Source organism: Halichondria panicea, chromosome 8, assembly GCF_963675165.1.
Source record: "Halichondria panicea chromosome 8, odHalPani1.1, whole genome shotgun sequence".
Taxonomy (NCBI): Eukaryota; Metazoa; Porifera; class Demospongiae; order Suberitida; family Halichondriidae; genus Halichondria; species Halichondria panicea.
Window position 1 is genome coordinate 3,431,821 of NC_087384.1, and position 21,107 is coordinate 3,452,927.

The 21,107-nt window shown below is 41.0% G+C and overlaps 2 protein-coding genes across 4 annotated transcripts; one reads left to right on the forward strand and one right to left on the reverse strand.

The window, feature by feature from the left end:
• Positions 1-690: 690 nt before the first annotated feature.
• On the reverse strand, positions 691-9,743 carry LOC135339963 (oxysterol-binding protein-related protein 9-like). The gene is made up of 14 exons (XM_064536225.1): positions 9,512-9,743; positions 9,103-9,337; positions 8,106-8,262; positions 7,937-8,018; positions 7,672-7,773; positions 7,395-7,479; positions 5,813-5,926; positions 5,649-5,712; positions 4,884-4,980; positions 4,372-4,415; positions 4,079-4,157; positions 3,791-3,949; positions 3,071-3,136; positions 691-1,006 (listed from the first exon to the last, which is right to left on the reverse strand). Exons 1-14 carry the CDS (start codon positions 9,578-9,580, stop codon positions 926-928), a joined length of 1,434 nt encoding a protein of 477 aa, XP_064392295.1. The 5' UTR covers positions 9,581-9,743; the 3' UTR covers positions 691-925.
• Positions 9,744-9,811: 68 nt separating this feature from the next.
• LOC135339962 (uncharacterized) lies at positions 9,812-19,141 on the forward strand. 3 transcript variants are annotated; one of them, XM_064536222.1, is made up of 9 exons: positions 9,812-9,949; positions 10,104-10,264; positions 10,893-11,003; positions 14,001-14,125; positions 15,921-16,041; positions 16,176-16,305; positions 17,234-17,304; positions 17,360-17,785; positions 18,788-19,141. In XM_064536222.1, exons 1-9 carry the CDS (start codon positions 9,874-9,876, stop codon positions 19,067-19,069), a joined length of 1,503 nt encoding a protein of 500 aa, XP_064392292.1. In that variant the 5' UTR covers positions 9,812-9,873; the 3' UTR covers positions 19,070-19,141. The 3 variants fall into 3 exon arrangements, with proteins under 3 accessions (XP_064392292.1, XP_064392294.1, XP_064392293.1); XM_064536224.1 differs by having other exon boundaries at positions 10,104-10,178; XM_064536223.1 differs by having other exon boundaries at positions 9,830-10,178.
• The last annotated feature ends 1,966 nt before the right edge of the window (positions 19,142-21,107 follow it).

The window sequence follows — 21,107 nt, forward strand, 5'->3', positions numbered from 1 at the left end:
ACAAAAAAATTCAGTTTATTATTATACAGGAAAATTATGAAGATGACCAAGAATACCTGGCTACTGACGATCCTAACGAATTGACTGAATCGAACGACGATGGGGAGGATATATCTACACCAGTAAAATCAACCACAATAGGAGAAACCGCTCACTAAACGCCAAAGCATAAAAACTTCAGAAAATGATATCTTTGGACGATAATTATGTTGCATCGGAACTGAGGGCTGCATGTTACTACTCCTGCTGCACAGAGATGGGCCAAACTACAGATACAAAATGTTCAATATTGCCTAGATACAAGGCCAGGTGGTACTATAGTTTTGTGGCAACTAATTGCTTGCTGGTTGCCTGCAAATTTACCATTCTAGGCAATGAATTAATTGGTGTATGGTGCCCTTCAGTGTAGACTATAAGACGAAACACATATGGGGGGTGCATGCTCTTATCAATTTAGGTACACAAATAATTTTTTTAGGGTACCAACTTTGCATGTATAATTATGACCACATCTACGGTCCTTTTTAGTGTAAGCCAACCCTATAGCTAATACCTCGCTCTCGAGGCATAATTACGTGCATACGTTTGTACTGTTTTGTGTACTAATACAGTACATAATTCTGAATCGAAGCTCTCTATTCGATGGTGCTCTCTCAACTAATAGTAACCCCATGCATGCTTATAATGGACTTTTCTTCGCTCAAAAATAAACAGACAGAACCAGTACATGCACATAACAATCGGAACTGTAAAACAATAAACAGAGACTGCTCTATACAACATACAGTACAAGTGCACAGTCACATATACAAAAAAAGAAGTAAAATGGCTTGAATATAAGGTATTATTATAATTATAATTATACGTGGGTGTATATTTGTCGGTAAATCAGTCAACTGTGGTTTCATGTGAAGTGGGCTGGAAGTTATCTGAGTTCAGCCAGCCTTTCATCCAAGGGAGAGTTATATACCCACACTGAGGGGTCACTCTCCAATTGGTGGAAATACTGTGGAAAATTAACGGTTGAAGTTACAATTATTAAAGGTTACAGTATTTGCTCAAAGAGTGGTCCTCCCCAGAGAGAAAAGTTTAAGATCAAATCCCCACCTATGTAGGCCTGTGCCAAATATTCACTTCATCAGCATAATTATTATTCACACTAGATAATTCATTACTCTGTAATATAATACACAGCAGCGGAATAACACACCTATATAGCACAAAAAAATGAGATTGTGCAGTCATTTTACTTAATTTCAGCAACATATAATTATACACAGGGATACAGGGATGAAAATAATAGCTGGCCACCGGCCAAAATCCGAGCATATACCGTATACAGCGGGCAATTTTCAGGGGACAAAATATTCGTGGTTCAGCAATATCGAAACACTTCGTGGGTATAATATTTTCGTGGTTGGAGTTTGGTTGGAGTTTGCACTACAGGTAAAGGTAGGTAAGGTCGCTTCATTTGTGGGTAAAATATTCGTGGTCATACCTACAACCACGAAAACCAAAATATTTTGCCCCACGAAAATTACCCTCTATACGGTAGCCTGCTTCGCCATTCATTGTACTGCATGAACTGCCATCTGGCCGGATAACAATTGCGCATGCTCAGAAAGATCCGCCATGTGCAAAAAAGCTGAATCAGCAATAATTTGTACGATATCAGAGCTACTACATCGTAGATCTAGCAGCAGATCTAGTTCAAGAAAACTGAGTGCATCCCAGTGCTAGTGATGCAAGCAGCGATTGTCATCCACACTGTTGCAGGCTGTGGGTCTTTTGTTAACATAGCAGGCCACGGGTAGCTATCAGAATGCTATCAGATGGGCTAGAAACCTTCAATCACACTTTCTATCTACTTCCTTCAATCACTTCCGTTCCTTGTGACATCATTGTTTTACTGAGCATATAAGATGTTATCCAAAGCCCTCAGATACCGGGGTAAGATTAGCGCATGCGCAAGCAGTCGTTACCAGGCCCACTCTCAGAAGAAGTGCGGCCTGGGATCGAGGCTAGTCTTGGCGTGGCCCTACAAGTGCCTTGCCTTGTTCAATACTGCATGCTAGACCGAGGCCTGATGTGGTCGGTGTCGTCAATGATTCTGGGTAAAAATATTCGTGCGTTCTAGACTTCAACCAAATTTTATCCTCCAGAAACACCAACTACCCGGTATTAAGGTTATACGGTAAACTGTTTGCTCATTGAGCTAGATCTACATGTAGTGATCGTGAGCAGCTAAATGAGCAGCCTGGAAGCGCAGTAGTCATTATTACCATGGATCGAATAGATCAGTGTGGATTATAACGGTTGGCATTCGGCTATTTACCAACCCAAAAACAGCATAGGTGTAGTCTACTGTAGCTTATGCAGGGCCACACGAATATATATTTAATGAAAGCGTACCAATACCGTAGAAACTGGATTATTAGCGCTTACTCGACTAAAAGTGTATCTCTATTTTAAGTGCATGCTTTAACTGCAGGTTTTTTGTACTCGAATTGAAATGCTTCCAATTATGCGAAGGATATTAGTGAAATTTAGAATTCCTGTACTGGTCAATATGAATTTACAACATTTAAAACAAGTGTTGCAAGCTGCGCTGTGCTAATGCCTCTCGCCATGTTATGCTTTCGCTCAAAAAGTAATAGTAGTTCTATAATAAATTTTACATTATATAAACTCACTGAGAATTATTTACATGCATTTATTGTTGTTATCTATTGTCGTTATCTATTGTATTATGTGGCTTACCAGGACCTCAAGAAAGAAGAAAATTGATTCTTCCCCAGGATCTGGAGTTCAGTGTCTATCTATCATAACTGAGAAGAAAAGACTTGTGTACATGCATATTGTTATCTATACTGTTATCTATTGCATATGGTAGTGTTTTGTGGCACCAGGCCCTCAAGAAGATGCAGGATGTTATGTTGCCATAACTTGACATGAGATGATAGTTTACTCCATTTCATAACTTCAAAACCACCGTGTCTATCTATAATTATACTTTAGAGGTGATAATTTCATTCCAGCTATACCATTGCCATTCCCTTTAACATCATACCTTTTGATGGAAAACTTCTCCAGTTTTGGTTCGGTCACGTACATTCTCTCTTTGCCTCTCTTCCACCTTGTGTCACAAAACATCAAAATTAATACACTGTAATAATGAAAGCACCGCGGGTGCTGATGCCTCAGGTGGAGGCGACAAAGCTTTAGGGCAATGAAGCTGCAGTACTAACGAGTGGTGCAAGCTGCGCTGTGCTAATTAATGCCTCTCGCCGTTGTTTTGCTTTCGCTTAAAAACTATTAGAAGAGGTGAGGAGGTATAATTATATTATGTTATTATTGTTGATTGCAATTGTTGACAGAATTGAATTCCACACAGTCATTATAGGAGAGGAGCTGAATGGAAACCCTATCTGAAGGCTTGATGAATAATCTTCAACACTACTGTAAAAAATCCGTTAATTGCAATTTAAGAAAACGTGACTAGAAGCCTATAGAAGCTAGCTCTTACTTGCACTTCATTTATCATTGAGCAGCAGTAGCAGTCCACACACAGACAGACAGACACACAAACACACTACCATATATCTCGCTGTGCATGCACACCCGAGGAATAATGAGCTATTGGTGTAATGAAATTCATAGCATACTGGCAATAAGTGGGAGAAGTCTTGAATAGAATAGCAGAGACTAGACACCCTATGAATGTAGGATAATCGTAAATAGGATGGAATACACGTACACTGTACACATTCCAATTTTACTGCTAGCACACCTCATGTTTTGCATCTGCAGCAGCCTGATCATCATCAGCAAGAATAGCCTCGGTAAGGTTCTGCCAAACCAATCTAGAGTCTGTAGGCTCTGTGACGGCGATATTCCTCATCTTCTTAGGAAATGTCGGAACACTGGCTTCAAGGAAAGGTTCAGGTTCCTACGATCATGTATAAGATGATTTTTGTGCTCTCAGAAAAACTCCACACATGTACACGAAGATATTAAGGTGTGCAATGTACATGTATAGGGGTCTTGTTTGTGAACAAAATTATTATTATTATCTTACCTGGTTTGGTTCTGTAGTAAACATAACGGAATCCCATTCTCCTTCAAAGTACATGTAGGGTTTCTTTTCAGATCTATGCCTGTACACATGTAGATATAATTATATACTGTACATATGGATTCATGTCACCCGCAATATAGAAACGTTTAGGAAGGTTTTACATGTACATGTACACATATAACAGTTAGGTATGTATGCATATATACACATAACAGTTAGGTATGTGTGATTATTTTAGGTGCGATTGTGGTATTACATGTTTGGTAGTTTTATACAATGGGGAAAAATTTTACCGGAGTTCAGCTGTGACCTTGTGCTTCTTTCCTCCTCGAAATGGCTGCAGAAGCAATTATGTGTCACACAGACAGAATAGCACGCACGTAGCAAGTACGGTATTGCGTTTGCAGTAGGAAATAAATTGGCTTAATTGTCATCCCTGTACTAATTGGGTTACTTGCTATAAACTTAGATCTACAGAGAGGAAATAACGCATTCTAGCAGCGTGCACAAGTTCATTAGTCGGTCAAAAATCCTTTGGATCGAGCCATTACAATGTTCATAAACTAGCTAGCTCCTTATTCGGCAAGGTCATGAAAAGTCAAGCTGCCATAAACTGCAATTTACAAAACGCAAGCGTACAAAACAAACGCAACATGCAAATGTTATGCTAGCATATATAGTAGCGTATACTTTCATCGTTTATTTTGTGACGAATCAGTACATGCTATGCACATACTACGTAAACAGAACAGGAACTTTAAACTTGCTGCTACTGTAGATGGTATATATACTCCGAGTACCATACCTTTGTGTGAAATATGAGCTTTGCAGAGTGTCCGGATTTTTCACACTCTAGCATACACTCCCCTCCAAACTCGAACCAAGGAACCGTCAAAATACCCCTATGGTGAACACAACTTAATTTACTGCATCATGCACATCACTTACATTTGTAACAGCATTAATAATTATGCCTCGGTGCGCATGCGCAAGCGAGGTATACGGTAGTGTGTTTGTGCATGTGTCTGTGTGTCTGTGTTTGTGTGTAGACTGCTACAGCTGCTCAAGGATGAATCAAGTGCAAGTAAGAGTTTCTATAGGCTTCTAGTCATGTTTACTTGGATTTTAATTCGTGGATTTGCAAAATAATGCTTCGTTCTCGAGTTATGCCTAGTTTTGCTTACTTGGAATGCCATTGCAGCCTTTTCAAAAGAGCACGTAGCCAAACTTGTTTACCGAGTGTTGCTACTCTACTTAGTAGTTAGCTCTGCACTAGAACGCTAGCTATTGGTAGCTGCAAGAGTGAGAAGAGAGCTGCAAGGCTCTGCTAATGCAGCCATTAATTTTAGACTTGAACTTTTGGCATAGATCGTTTTTAACAACAATCGTGGTCGATCATTACCCATTCCCTGAGTTTTTGCATGCAGCAATTGTGTATAAAGCTATTAGTAGGCTAGCTTTATGTTATGTAGCTTTGGCATCTCCACCGAGGCATCAGCACCTGCGGTGCTTTCATTATTATAGCAGCTGAACTGGCAAATGGCAAACTTGCAGAAAACAATTAACCAACCTAACATAGCAGTGTGGCATAGGAGCAGTATACACCTCATCATGTTCCACCAAGCATAAACGAACTGTAAAGAACAGAATACATGCAGATAATTTACTGAGGGCCAGCTTGGATCAAATCAGTGCTACATGTATAATTATGTAAAAGCTGCTAGGAGAGCTCACATATGCCAGAGTTGTGCACTTTCACAGCGAGAGAGGAAGATAGTCTGATCTTGGTGCATACCGTGCCCGAAGCGTACACTTTCTTGGCAGGACACTCCCCATATAAGGCAGATACTAAGTGGAGTTAAATATGCATGGCCATTATCACTCTGTGGCATACATGTATATGTAATCTATATACTGCATAATTATTGACTCAAGGGGGGTGTAGGCGGCCACGGGTTATAGGAGTTGGTTTGTTTGTTTGTTGGTATGTTTGTCCGTGTATTCCTAGCCTCAACATAACAAACTAGTTACATGTAATAGTCGCAGTTAGATTTCAATACTAAGCTTTGCTATCGAATAAAATCAAGCAAAGCTAAGAAGATTACCTTGCACGTTGGCTATACACATTCTACTACTACAATTTTCACTTATTCTGGTTAAAGGCAAGCTATAAATTATACATAATTTTAGCACTAGCTAGTCTACTATAGGTAACCTGCTATATAAAGCTAATCCCTGGTATGATTTTGAGTTGTGCGTAGTTGTGAAGCGAGACTGAGGGATACGATTATCTTATCATAGTGTGTTTGAGTGTGTGTGTGTGTGTTTGTGTACGTGCGTGAGTGTGTGTTTGTGTACGTGTGTGAGTGTGTGTGTTTGTGTACATGTGTAATAAATTATTTATTATTAGTGCTGCAACTGCTCGTTACAATGCAAGTATAAGCTTCGTTGGATTTTGATTTATGGATTTGCGAACCAAAGCTTCACTTACGAGTTATGGCTAGTTTTGGATACTTTGAAGGACAGTGCAGTCTCTTCGCACTGCAACCATTCTACTTAGTACATGTAGTTGGCTCTACACTAGAGCGCTAGCAATTGGTAGCATGCAAGTGAGGAATGAGCTTCAAAGCAACTAGAGAGCAGCATCAATTAATGGCTTTGGCATTCTTTTTAGTAACAATTATGGTCAATCATTTCCCACTCCTTTGCACCATGAAAATTTTTAATTATGCATGCAAATAAAAGAGTAAAAGCTAGTATATTGCATTAGATCTATATCTAACTTCCATCAAGGCATCAGCACCTGTGGTGCTTCTAGTTTTTTCTGGTGCTTGCTAGAAAACTTAATTTAGATCGATTGCTAGTTACGAGCTAGAGAACGTCCATGTGATAGCCTAAGTTCTAAAGTTTTGATTGCAATAAAAATATTCGCTCAATAGGAATATGAACAAGCATGTGCAGCATGCAACACACATGCAACTCCAATGTTAAGAGGACAGGCAGTACAGTAGGTGTGGCTAAAACTAACGATAATGGTGTCTTTAGCCAGTAAGATGAATTAAGCATAGGTCGACATAATGAAGTTGTACTGTCGCAACAATAATTATTATGTAAGTATGCATACGTCGGACGTACATACACTGTACATGTATGTACACAATTGCAAGAAGGCCTATCGAAAACAGGAAGCTTGTGAGGCGAATGGAAAAGGCCTCCTATTATACACAACTTACAGTATGTACGTTACAAAATTATTTATGGAAGCGCTGTCACAGATGTAGTGATATCACAAACAAAACGTATGCACATTACTTACCTGGTGGATGATGAGACACTTGCTCAGCCACAAAGCTGAAAGCGTCATGTCCACCCTCTGGAAATGGCCCACTGTCAGCAACAACCTGTGCAAGTAACATGAGGCTCATGATTGTTTGATTCTACATGGTCATGTTAACTACACAGCCACTGTGTGCTCCTTTTAATAAAAACACCAGCTTTGGTGAAAGCTATAAAGATCGACTAATACAATAGCACACACACACTCTGTATGACTTCAGCGCATGCACACCAAGGCATAAAAATCAGGAATTTACCTGTTCCCATGGTTCAGGAGCCTTCTTTGGTCCTGGTATGTCCCAGTAACAGTTGAAGGTTTCTCCAAGGATGGGGTTGTACGGTTTTTTTAGAGCTGGATCCTAATGAAATGTACACAACATAATGCATATCACAGGTATTAATTTGTTATACATGTACCAAACATTTGAAACATCTAGTCATACACGGTAACATCACAAAGTCATAGTTAAGAAAATGCAGAATACATGTATAATTATAGTCTCGTAAATGACAAATGCTAACCCTTCTGGAGGCACTCAAAGAGCCCAAAAACCACTTCACAGCAGCAATCATTCTGTCGCGTGGTGTTGGTTGATCTGTAACCCTACATGTATATACACAATAAAGACCTTGATCATTTGAACTCATTACATCACACATACAGACACAGTAATGTTGAGCCTTAACGTACGCAGTAAGCATGTTTGGACGACCAAATAGGCTGGCATACATCTCAAGCGTTGAGCGAGGGGCCAGTAAGAAGGCAGGCAGAGTGAATCGGGTCAGATCCATACCAATTCTAAGTTGTGACAGAATGTGCCTGATTATGCTCTTGTTGGCTATCAAACCTGTGATAAAATTTAATGTATATGTTTTAATTATAATTATAGCTTACTATGATCTTAGCCAGTCCAAAAAATGTTTTGATAATGATATTCATCACGGTGCCCTTGCAACATGTGACATAATTATTACGCTATACTGAAAATACCATGATCTTGATACCTACACATGCCACTTACAATGGAGCTACAGTATACAGTTGCGTCATATCGTATAGCAGATGAGGCAAATACCGTATAATTATGCTTGACCAGAGGTCGATCTTGTATAAAGGCCGCTCTCAAATAGTAGCCTCCTTTGCTAGCAAAATGGTACCCACTTCAAATAGTAGCCTCAGTGAACTTTTACTCTAGCATTTCTGCACGTGGCAGCCACTAGCTACATATAGCTTGTTAGTGCTTCATAAAGACATTCTCATGGCAGAGTTCGAGTTGATGCAGGTGAAAAGAACTTTTGATGACAAACTAAAGGTTGTTGAATTAACTGGGGCTTAATAAACGCCTGTCTTGAACAATGGCCTCTCTCGAATTGTAGCCAGTGAAACAATAACAGCTAAATGAAACATTTAGTACCTATCTGACAAGCATATACGGTAAGCAATTGCAAGAAGAATCGATTTCACGATCATGCTGCACGGATCATGTATAATACCAGGATATTTCAGCGAATTCTTAATTTGGCAACCCTCACCTCTTTTTCCTTTTTCCTCACCAAATGTGCCCGCTATACGGTATATGCACCATATACAAATCACCATCAATCTATTACACAACACGCATGTACTTGGTACTTTAATAATCAAACTGTTTGTTTTTGCTTGTGATGTTTCTTGTGAGTATACTCACCATCTGCATCACCATTTCCTTCGATGTCAGGCACTTCAACAATATCTGATGAGGGCCCTTGAGCTTGGGAGAGAGTTAAAGGTGGACCTTCCTCGGCATCGTAGAAGTCATCACTACTGACAGAAGAGGTATCCAGCGAGTTTGCCAGCTTAGACGTTTCTTCCAGACCGGTTGCAGTTGACTGTGAAAACTTTACCGGTTCAAGGTTTACGGTTGGCGTTGAGCTCGACCCCACCTGATACGGACACAATTCACACATGCACTGTAAAGTTTTATAACATCTCTCCCTTTTCTACTTTGTTGTACTGGTTAAAGACTGGAAATGGTATCATTACGAATCCCAGCCAATTATTAAAATACGGTATAAAGTGCTAGGTGTAAAATTGTTAATTAATAGATTAGCGCTTACCGGTTCCATTCTTTCAGCCGCCATTGACAAGACATCATCTTTCCTATCTTTAAATATTGCCATCGCCATTTTGCGTACAGGTTTCTTAGCCGTAGGAAATAACAATTATAAGATCTACCTCCGGTACAGGTACGTGCTAGGTACGGTATGATCTCATCTAGCTACCTAGCTAGCTAGATATAGCTAGAATACAGTAGGTTGTGTGGATTTATTATTATGGGCGTGACCGTTGTTATCCGGACACTAATTATTGTCTCAAGGTCAAAGTTCAATTACCAACAGAACCTCGAAATAGCCACGCCCATTATTGGTTTCATTTCCGGCTGTTTAGTCCATTATAGCTTAGCAACCGAAAATTTGCAATGAACATAAATCTATCGGCTGTTGTGGAGAAGTTAATTGATAAGTTGAATCCGCCTGTCAGAGATGTCAAGACAGGTTCAGTGCTTATGCTGCACAGTGTAGCCTGTAGGCCTATTATAATCATTTTTATAAAGCTTGGAATTAAAAAAATGGCTGTAGATCTAGTGTTAGGAAGCCTGCTGTTCCTGTTGTATTAAACTAACTATGTGTGTTCATCTATTCCACCCAGATGAGTGTAGTGAACTTGCCCGTAGTTCTTTATGGTCTGTAGATGTGGACTGGAGTGAACAAGCACAGGCCTTACGTGAGATTGCTCTTCACAATCCTCAGCTATTTTCAGTAGAGTATGGTAGAGAAACTATCACTCAGCTAAGAATTATTGGGAAACAGGTAGACTCGACAAGTTTGTCACTTGCATGTACCTGTGATAGGCTATACTAACACTGCAAATTGCAAAAAAAACATCCCATTTGCAACCTGTAGCCCAGGTGCATGCAGTGGTGGATGGGTTATGACCCTAAACATTAAATTGAAACGTATTCCACAATGACATGTACATTTCTGCTGCCCATAATTATGTATGTACCTTGAGCACAGTAAATGGTTAATGTAATTATACGTTGTACCAAGGGGTATAAACAGAGTGAGGGCATGCAACAGCTTGCAAGCAAACTAAAGGGGGTGGAAAAGTGCAGTATAAATATCTAGATTTTTGTGTACCCTACATATAGTATATCCTGTCTGTGGCTTTAGTTTTTCTCGCACGTAGGGTTGATAGTCAGTTGTCTCTTTTTATACGCCCGTGGTTTGTACCAATGTATATTTTATTTAGCAATTTTCCTTTATTTATACTTGATAATTATACATAGATACATGTAGACTATGGGCTTTTAAATGTCAGGTGATGCACAGTAGCCGACTTTAATTGGGTGTACCTATAGCATTGTATACTATTCTAACCCTACAAGTTTCCTCAGGTTACAATGATTGAGGACTATAATTATACCAGTACATGTAGGTGACTCATATCGACAAGGGAGTTAGGAGGTTTGCTAACCTAGAGGAACTCATTCTGACAGGGAACTTGATCACTCAGGTCTCTACTGCTCAGCTACCTCCTGAAATTAAGGTGAGTAGTTGTCAGGCAAAGGGATATGGAAAGCACCAGCTAGTCGGCATACATGTAGGAGCCCTATCGGCCAGCGTTTCGCTTTTTAATATGGTGGCAGTGGTTTAACTCAGCTACTCAAAAAACTCTGCTATAAGAGAAGACATTCAGGCATGTATTGTTTATAAACAGTCTTTACCAGCCTCAATTGTGCTGTTACTGGGGTTTCGAGGTAAGCCACCTCTTACAGCTGTTTTTGTCTTGATTTCCTACCATACTGTTAGGGGTATAATGCATCAGGAAGCTAGCTTTCATTAGCACTACATCTCTTTTCTTACTTTTTAGACATGGACTGGTAAATATACACTTTAGTTGGATTAGGATTGGCTAGCCTCGATTCCAGGCCGCATTAAAATACGGCCTGGGGTATCTATTGCATGAGTGATAGTGCACATGCGCAAACTGGGTCCCCCAGAATCTGGGGGACTTGTATACCGTTAGTAAACCTTTGTAAATTATATCGTAAACTAGTTTGTTTACTAGTTTTTTCCCGTATTAATTTCAACAAATACTTGTCTCCTGTCAAGCTGTGGCTTGTGCCCTTTATAATATTGTGTTGTCGAGAAGGCTTGCACACTAGTCTGAAGCCAGAAGAGGCTCTGCAGTGGCGTAGCCAGAGAGGTGCAGAGGGTGCTCCAGCACCTCCCTCTGGCCTCAGACTCTGCTCCACAAGTTCCTTTCACTAAGCTAGCTAGCGCTCTATTGCACGATCAACTCAAAACTCCACCTCCAACTAGCTAGCTCCACCTCCAGTCAGTGCATCCAGTGCACATGCGCAGAGGAGGTCCAGCAAGGTCAAAAGGTCACTAATGAATTTATCACGTGAGCTTACGTTTTGTATAGGAATTCCTGTTTGCTACTGTACCCCGTTAATATAATATAATATAACAGATTACTCTTTACATAGATACTGGAAAATAGAAGTTAAAAAGTAACTGTACCCCGAAGGTACAGCTCTATTTCAAGGTGAAAATCGTGGGTGAACTTTTGACCTCAGGGAACCGCCTAAAACTACAGGCCACTACCTATTAACCTCGAATAAGGGCCGCTCATTGGAGTTAATGGCCTCTCCAAAAATGAGTTTAACTCGCCTACATCATTAAAGCCCAAGCACAATGAACATTAATTCTTCTCTTCTTGATCACACGAGTGACATGACTGTATTATTTAACATAATTATAAACTTTAATGCACACAATACAGTATTGTGCTCTGGTAACGTTTCACAGGCAGCTATGGTCCAGTCTTTGTTATCAGCGTAATGGCCAGTGCCTGAGAGTAAACTTTCAAATGTGTGATATACCTAACACGCTTAAGATTCACCGAGACAATCGAACTGCAATCAAACCTGAGCTGATTATTGTATGAACATGGTCTATTTCAACATAGCCAACTGTCTTCCATTTCTTTTTGATCTCATACTCGGCTCTTGAATCAACGTAACTGTTTGTTGACCCTGGTCCCATTCTCTTCCACCACTGACTATTACATGTAGAGCCCTTGTAATCACTATCTTCAGAACTGCCACGCACAATTTTCATCGTCGCTAGAATGGTGCATCAAGTCTGGTGTGTTTTGCATTCCTCCTTGCAAAGGAATTTCCATTTATAACAACGATCAATCAGCCACCATATATTTAGGGGAATCTGTCTCCGTAATTTGTGGACCTGCAAGTAGACAAAAAAGACAGTGTTAGGTATTTTACAATAAATACAAATACATGTCACACAAGCCTAGCTAGATAACAAATAAATAGATGCTCTGAAACCTTACACAACTATCTTGTTGATGTACTTCTGATGCCATGTCCTCATTCAGAAGGCAGTCCAACAGCTCTAAGGCCTAATATAATAGGATAAGGATCCATCTTATAATCCAATAGTATTCTATTTGGCGCACGGTTCAAAGTACAAATATGCATGGCATGCAAGCCAGAGGAGGTACGACATCCGCGTGTCAAAGGAAACGTTTTAGACACACATTCCTTAGGTCAAAGTTCGGAATGTGTGTGTTAAAGACACGCGGATGTCGTACCTCCTCTGCATGCAAGCCAGATCTGTCATTAGTTGTGACCTTTTGACCTTGTCGGACCTCCTCTGGCACATGCGCAAAGCCACGTGGACTGAGCAGACCAAGGTCCCCCACAGAGTTGCAGACTGTTCAGTATAGCTATCACCATTATCATCATGTCACTCTTTGAGTATTTTTCAGTTGAGCCCAGTTCACAGAGCAGTACTGCAACTGCAAGTGGCTTGCCACCCTGTCCTGCTAATTCACAAGCAGAACCTGGTTAGCAGCTGCATGATTTAATTGTCACAACTAATTTATAGGACATCTTCAGATGAAGATGTGGCTTAACCACCAGTACCCCCATTGTCAAAGCAGCAGTACCCTCATTTCTATAGCCAGATTGCGTTAGAATTAATCTCAGAGCATGTAAAAAAAATGTTTTGGGGAGTGCCCCCAGACCCCTCCCGTTGGGGCGCATTTTGCACCGCCAGTGCACTCTGCACACTGGTAATTCATTCATCCAACACCCCCCTCTCTCAAATCCTGGCTACGCCCCTACTCTCATCTACCTCTACGATGGTCGTGTAGTCACAGTTGGATCGAAGCACAAAGTCAAAGACTTGCCATAGTCAGTACAGAAACCAAGTTCACACATCCCGTCCATACGATCATTATAGAGGTAGATGATAGCCTTTTCTGGCTTCAGACACTAGTGTGCAAGCCTTCTGGCAACACAATAGAGGGCCACAGCTAGCTACGCTTCACCATAAGTGTAGATAGTACATGGGCGTTGGGGCCACACCTATTATTAATTATACATGCAATACATACCAGGCTGTATTTTAATCGGCCTGGGATCGAGGCTAAGGATTGGCTGGCAGAAATAGCCCCGTTTCCAATTCCCTCTCTTGTATCTATGGTTGTACGTACATGTATGGTGATATGTAGGTGCTTGAGCTGTGCTACAATCAACTGACTGGAATCCCTTGTGTTGAAGGTGTGCTGGGTCAGCTGCAGCACCTTGGACTGGCATTCAACCGTATCTCTCATCTCGAACTGACCCCCTCCCACTGGTAAGCACAGTATAGAGATAAAACTTTTGTCTTTCTATCACAGTTGGGTGGGCATTGTATATTTCCGCCATCATCCAGTCGTGCAACACATCACTTGTGCATGCATGGCGGGTGGGCGGGCATTCACTCAAGACCCGTCTGTGCATAACCTTGTGTAACACTACATGTACATGTACATAAATTATACTGTGCGAAAATCAAAGATTATACCACTACCAGAGAGTTTCTGTGAAAAATTGTTGATAAAAAAAACCTGAGAAATTCATACTCTCAGTCTGCATAATTCCGGCTATAAATACGCCATACCAATGTAGTTGCCATGCCCACCGTGATGTGTATGAAAGTAACTGTGTAGTTGAGGTCATCCACGTAGGTATATACATGTATTAGTAGCCTCAGCTCAAGCTCGTGTACAACAAAGTTGCTAACTCAATCACACAATAGTTGCATGAATTAGGAAAGAGGGATCGGCAAAAGAAGCGACCTCGAATAGCCACGCGGTGCCCCAGTTTTGCAAGAGGCTGGTTCTTCAACATGGAAAGAAATCTAGATCGAAGAGACAAACAATTGTCTTACTCTCAGCTAGTATAACGTACAATCCTGCTGCTGAACTTATCGACACAGTTATTCCACTCTCGCTATTCCGGCTCTCTGAAGTACGGCCACCTTGATATACCGGCCATTTGGTTTGGCACCGATTGCTACATGTAGCTGAAATGCGGCCACTCGCTATTCCGTATAATGGCTACCCCAAACTAAGGTTTTTATAATTATGCATGGGTGACACTTAAAATAGAGAGCATTGTTATCCTCGAGACAGAACGTCATTAGATTCGAGGTAAGTCTTTTTTAGCCGCAGCTATTTTCTGAAATGCGACCCCATCTTGTTATTCCGGCCAAGCTGCACTGTCCCAAGGGTGGCCGGATTAATGAGAGTCAGAGTCTATGTACATACATCAGTGGACACCTATTTAAACACTACAATTATGCCTCGGTGCGCATGCGCAAGCGGGGTATACAGTAATGTGTTTGTGTATATGTATGTGTGTGTAGACCGCTATAGCTGCTCAAGGATCAATGAACTTAAGTAAGAGTTTCTATAGGCTTCTAGTAACGTGGATTTGCAAAATAATGCTTCGTTCTCGAGTTATGCCTACTTTTGCTTACTTGGAATGCCAATGCAGCCTTTTCAGAAGAGTGCATAGCAAAACTTGTCCATGGAGTGTTGCTACTCTACTTAGTAGTTAGCTCTGCACTAGAACGCTAGCTATTGGTAGCTGCAATAGTGAGAAGAGAGCTGCAAGGCTCTGCTTAGCTGAGCGTAGCCCGGCACCCGTTCTGATGGGTGGCCGGGTGACATGCTTATATAGGATTTGTACTGCTGTGCTATGCAATACTGTTCTATAAGCATCATTATAACCGCATGTCCGGTTATGAATATCAATATTTGAGATAAATCGTTATCTCAGAAATACTGCAATCGGGTTGGGCTGCACTTCTCAGTGCAGCAGTACAAATCCTATATAAGCGTGTCCCCCGACATCATGTCAGGGACGGTCAGGCCACGCCCAACTAGCCATTCATTTTAGACTTGCATTGGACTTTTGGCATCGATCGTTTTTAACAACAATCATGGTCGATTATTACACACTTGTTGAGTTCTTCTTTGTGATTCTGCCATGCATGCAAAATTTATGATAGCTAGTAGCTTGCCACCTCCACCGAGGCATCAGCACCCGCAGTGCTTTCATTGTAATTATAAATCTACCCAGACTCTTTGGTTGTCGCACTGTAGGCCTTTGTTGCTGTCCCTGGATCTGAGCCACAATCACCTGTGTGACTTGTATGGCACTACTGCAACCCTGCAGGGTATGAGGTCACTGAGGAGCTTAATGCTGACTGGCAACCCAATCACTGTGAGCACTAGTGCCTATATACATATTTCAGTCTTTTTTTGTACACGTAGATCTGTGTATATGCTTCAGAGTTGTATCAGAGTCGGCTATCATTTTTATAATAATTATTCTGTCACCATGCATACACCACGCAGTTTGCTCAATGCTATAAGAAATTCACAGTTGATTGTCTGCGGCAGTTAATAAGTTTAGATGGTATCAACGTCACATCAAGCATGAAAGAGGAAGCTTTTGGAAGCCTTGATGTGTGTGTGAATCAACAAGGTAAGAAAAACAAGCTTTGGGTACTGCAATTGTGAGCTGCACTCTTCTCGCTTTTTGAAGTGCTGTTGGATGGGTTATGTAGGGTTATAGAGTAAGTAACCAATTTTCGCCAGACACCTATAATCGGCGGCTCCGATTTTATACAAACTAACTACATGGACCTACAGATGGGTAAGAAAATAACAGCTCCCAAAAATTTGCAAAGAATAGCTTGCTTGCGGACTGAATGGTGGCCATGAGAAGCGAGCTGCCGAATGTGTCAATTATCGTCAGTCAGATATCTATCTCCGTCTTTGCACGCTTACCAAGCACTGAAACTACCAGCACTAAACAATACTTCTTAGTACATCTCTAACTAGTGAGCACTACTTGCAGGCAAAGCAGCGTTAACTGCAGATCGAGCCCCACCCAGCTAGACGCAAACAAACAATGCTGATTTAGCAATAATTGTGCACATATCTTTCAGTGCGGCCTGGAATCGAGGCTAATCCCAGTGTGTGTGTGTGTGTGTGTGCTATTTTTTTTAACTCTTCAGGTATAGTCCCATTGCATGTTTGACCATGGCCACTGTCAAATCCCTGACTTCTCATAGCTTTCAAACCTGATTTTCTTATTCATAGTTTAGTTTCATTGCCCCTGTTACATTGTAGCATGCTACTGCTTAAATGACATTATTTTGTACAACACTATGGTTTTAAGACGCCAACCGCCAAGTGCTCTAGTTGAAATATAAAATATACCTCTGCAATACATTTCCTCTGGCTAGGGAGGTTTAAAAACGAGTGTATTATTGGCTGTGTATATATAATACGGCAAATACAATCCTGATTGTACAAATCCGGAAGCTTAATTAGTACACTGAGGATGTTGTGTATTGGATGTTTACTGCCTAACATGTAATTATTGTTGTGGTATGTGAAAACAACAGAGCTGATATCAACGTGCAAGTTAACTCTGAACGTATCTGAAGTGAGCAATCTACCACAGCTTCAAACCAAGGTACTTATACGTACAATTTCAGTCTAGTCATACTTACGTTAGTGTCTCCTTGCAGGAAAGTTGTGATCAGGAAGATAAGATTGTCCGGTATCTGTTAGCTGTTCGTTGCGGATTCCTACGAAATGGACAGTACGTATCATTGCCAGATGCTAACAATAATTTGAAAAAGATCTTAACTCACTTATCAAGCATGGATAGTGCTGATCAGAGGCATGTTTTCTTTGAACCTGCCATCTACAAAGCTGATATTTCTGTTTACTCAAAAATGATCCAGACATTTGAAGTCACTGATCTAGGATCTTTGGTAGATCTACTAGCTGAAGGTGTGAAGGTGTCCGTCTGTTTGACTAAGGTTGTGTATGGGCGAATGGAGCAACCCAGTAAAGAGTCTCCTTCTGTTGCTCGAAAGTTCCCTACCAATGCAAAAGGAAATAAATCTGGTCGAACATCTGCCCAGAGTAGAGCATCCTCCACTTCTAAGGTAAATACTTTATACCCGCAATTATACTAGAGTACTAAAGTTCTAAACCCTTGGCGGTTACAACGTCTCACAACCAAAGTGGTATACATGAAAATTTGTTGTGTGTGCATGTACATGTATGGATATAGCAGCAACTAGCGGAAATGATTATTACACAGACTTGAGCACTAACAAGGCTTTGAAAAAATGGTGGTGGTGGTGCATGGTCAGACATACACTGGGACAACAAAAATCCAAAGAAAGTTAGTTTGTGAAATAAGAGCTACACACAATGGTCTTTGTCCTGGAGAGTGCATGGCTATCATTCAACTGTCAGTGCATGAGCTATATATAGGTCCTATACTATATTAGTTACATGTAGGTAGCTAAACGCAGCATTATTCGAGGCATGTCATTGCACATGCACATGTACTACAGCCCTATTTGTTTTCATGGGAAGACTCCAGGCTTCTTTGTTGACTTGACTGTTGTCCTGGTATAGCGGGTATATTTCGAGGGTATAAATGTTCGCGGTTTTCGCGGATTGAGCCTGTACCGCAAAAGTTTATACCCACGAAAATTTATATCTTTATTGAATAGTAGGCGTGTTCAGTATTATTTATCGACAATAAGAGGAAATAAAAAGGAATCAAAAGACAAGGACGCCGGTATAGCCAGCTAGCTAGCTTGCTCTACGTCTACTGTATCCCTTGACCATGGCCTGCACAGCAAACATTTTGCTAGAGGTGGAGGACATAGTGCCTCACCGATTCTTAATTCTAGGCTAGGCCTGGATTGGAGGCTAACGGTGTGGAGGTACAGCTGCATGTTGATGTGCGCATGCGCCTAAAGGCTGGACTCAGACCACGAAAATAAAATCTGCGAAATCCTTTGTAGTGGTCCATCCGCGAAAATTTATACCCTCGAAGTATACCCGCTATACGGTACATACATGTAGTATACTTGTTGTTTACGTTTATACCATCATGTATATTGCTTTGTATGTTATTTGGGATTCTACAGAAACAGGTGGCAGTAAAAGTTGGTAAAGGGAAAGCAATTCAAGACCAAACAATGCTACCAGAAGAGAGTTGGGAATTAATTGATATGACTACTTTCAAGCTTGGTTGCAGTACCTTGGACGTGTCTGCACTGCTTGAGGAAAAAGCGTATGTTTCTATTACATCCTCTCTTTGTCTGGGTGAGGAGGATCACACCAGATTGGTTCAGTCAGGGCTCATACACAGCGGAGAAAATGAAACCGATATTGCATTAACAATGAACTTCACTGTGAAACAGTTGTAAGGTCGTAGTTTATTGTCTTACTGTAGGTAATTTTATTTGTGCCAGTAAATTTTATTGTAAAACGTGAGCGTGCCGGTTATAACTGCTACAATATAATAGACCTGTATAGATCTTTAAATATAAGTGAGTTGCACAGAATAAGCACAGTTGCTTGTTAACCCGAGGTGCGCCACAGGTTATAGTAGTCGGTCGGTCTGTCTGTCTGTCTAGGTGTATTCTGAGTCTACTCACCTGGATGCGATAACAGTGTTTGTATCATGGATAGCACAAGGAAGTAGTTTTAATTTGGCAGATTTTGATGTCATTGTCAAATAAAAGCTAAAAAGCTCAAACCTGCACGTTGGCCTAGGCTAGATCATAGATAGAGCAAAGAGGGATTGGCAACAAAATCGACCTCGAATAACTATCCGTGTTGCCCCGGCGTTACTCGAGCCGAGGCTGTCTACTTCAACATAGGAAGACAGCCTCGAGTAAAGCACAGGCTGGGAATGGTTGAGGAGACAACTGATTGTCTTACTGTCAGTATAACAATCCTGCTGTTGATTTTAGACTTCATTTCCATGCTTGAGGCTATATGTGATCCAGGACACTACTTAGTTAGACTATAATTATTATAGGTACATAGCCATAAAAAAACGGTGAAAAGAGGTGAAAAAGCGGTATATACCGCTAGCTCTCTCTCAACAACCTAGAAAAAATTTTGGGAATTTCCACATAATACACATTATCAAGAAGCATGGAAATGAAGTTTTGGGGGGTTTAGAAAGCTCTGTGTAAGGCCTCAAACAAAAAAAAAGTGTTTCGCTGCGTTACGGTGGGGGACAACACGCATCGTTTCAGGATTAAGCCACACCCCCTGCACAAAAGTCTACGTTTTAACTTCCGTTGCCAATCCCTCTCTTCTTTATCTATGGCTGGCTAGATGTACACATGCTTTGACTCGAGGCTATAGAGTTCACTAAACCTCAAATTAACGCCGAGGTTTGTACTTCAGTGCTCTAGTTTTATTATGTAACTGTGTGTAGAAATAGGCCATCAATTATTTTCAGAGTCTGAAACCTTCGTAACTTTTCCCCCGTAGTTGATATAATTACACGCATGCTGGTACCACCATAGTGCAAACTCAGCAAAGGTTGCTTTAATATTTTTCTGCATGGCGCTTATAATTATAATGAAAGCACCGCGGGTGCTGATGCCTGGTAGATCTGCCAAACCTACATGTACATAACACATCAGTGACCTGTACATAACCAAGAGTTCCTAATGAACTCTTGACATACTCTATCATGATACTAGCTAGCTATTGCTATTTAATACACATGATATCATGGCTCCTGCATGCTAATACACATGATATCGTGATGAACATTTGTTGCACGCTGGCAGAATCGCAGGTATAAACTCAAATACAGTGGGAAAATGCAGATGTTTAGAAGCGAAGATCTCAAACAAGAGCTTCCAGAAAGACTTAATAAATACTGCGTTGGATATGCCTGCTAAGCCTTCAGGTGGCATAACAAAGATTGTGTGTTCACAGTGCATCAAGAGACAGTAGAATCCTGACGTCACTGGTCAGGATAGCAACCACAAGTGTTGAAAGAGCCATTCCACGTCCGTAGTTTTAGTGCAGGTAGTTCTATAAGATCGGACCCTTGGGAAGGACACGAGTGGCACTGGGGCATCCTCTTTCAATTAGTTGACACCCATCAGCTAGGAGGAGTACGACGGAGGTTGGAGGGGAAGGTTCCATTTTGCTCCTGTATACAAATTAGTATGAACTAAAATTCACCATTCCACTATACATTTTGTAACTCACAGTGATGGTCCACACAAACTAGCCACGATCCCAGGCCGCACTTCCTTGAAGGCCGGTGAAGGAGGCTAACACAACACCAGTGTCAGTGCCGTAATGTCATATCTTGATCCAGATACCAAGGATTGGGCTATAGGCTATAGTGTACAATTTCCAATGATGAAAGGGGATTATTGATTTATATCGCTCACCTTGACAATACATCCCAGGCCCAGCCACTTGTGG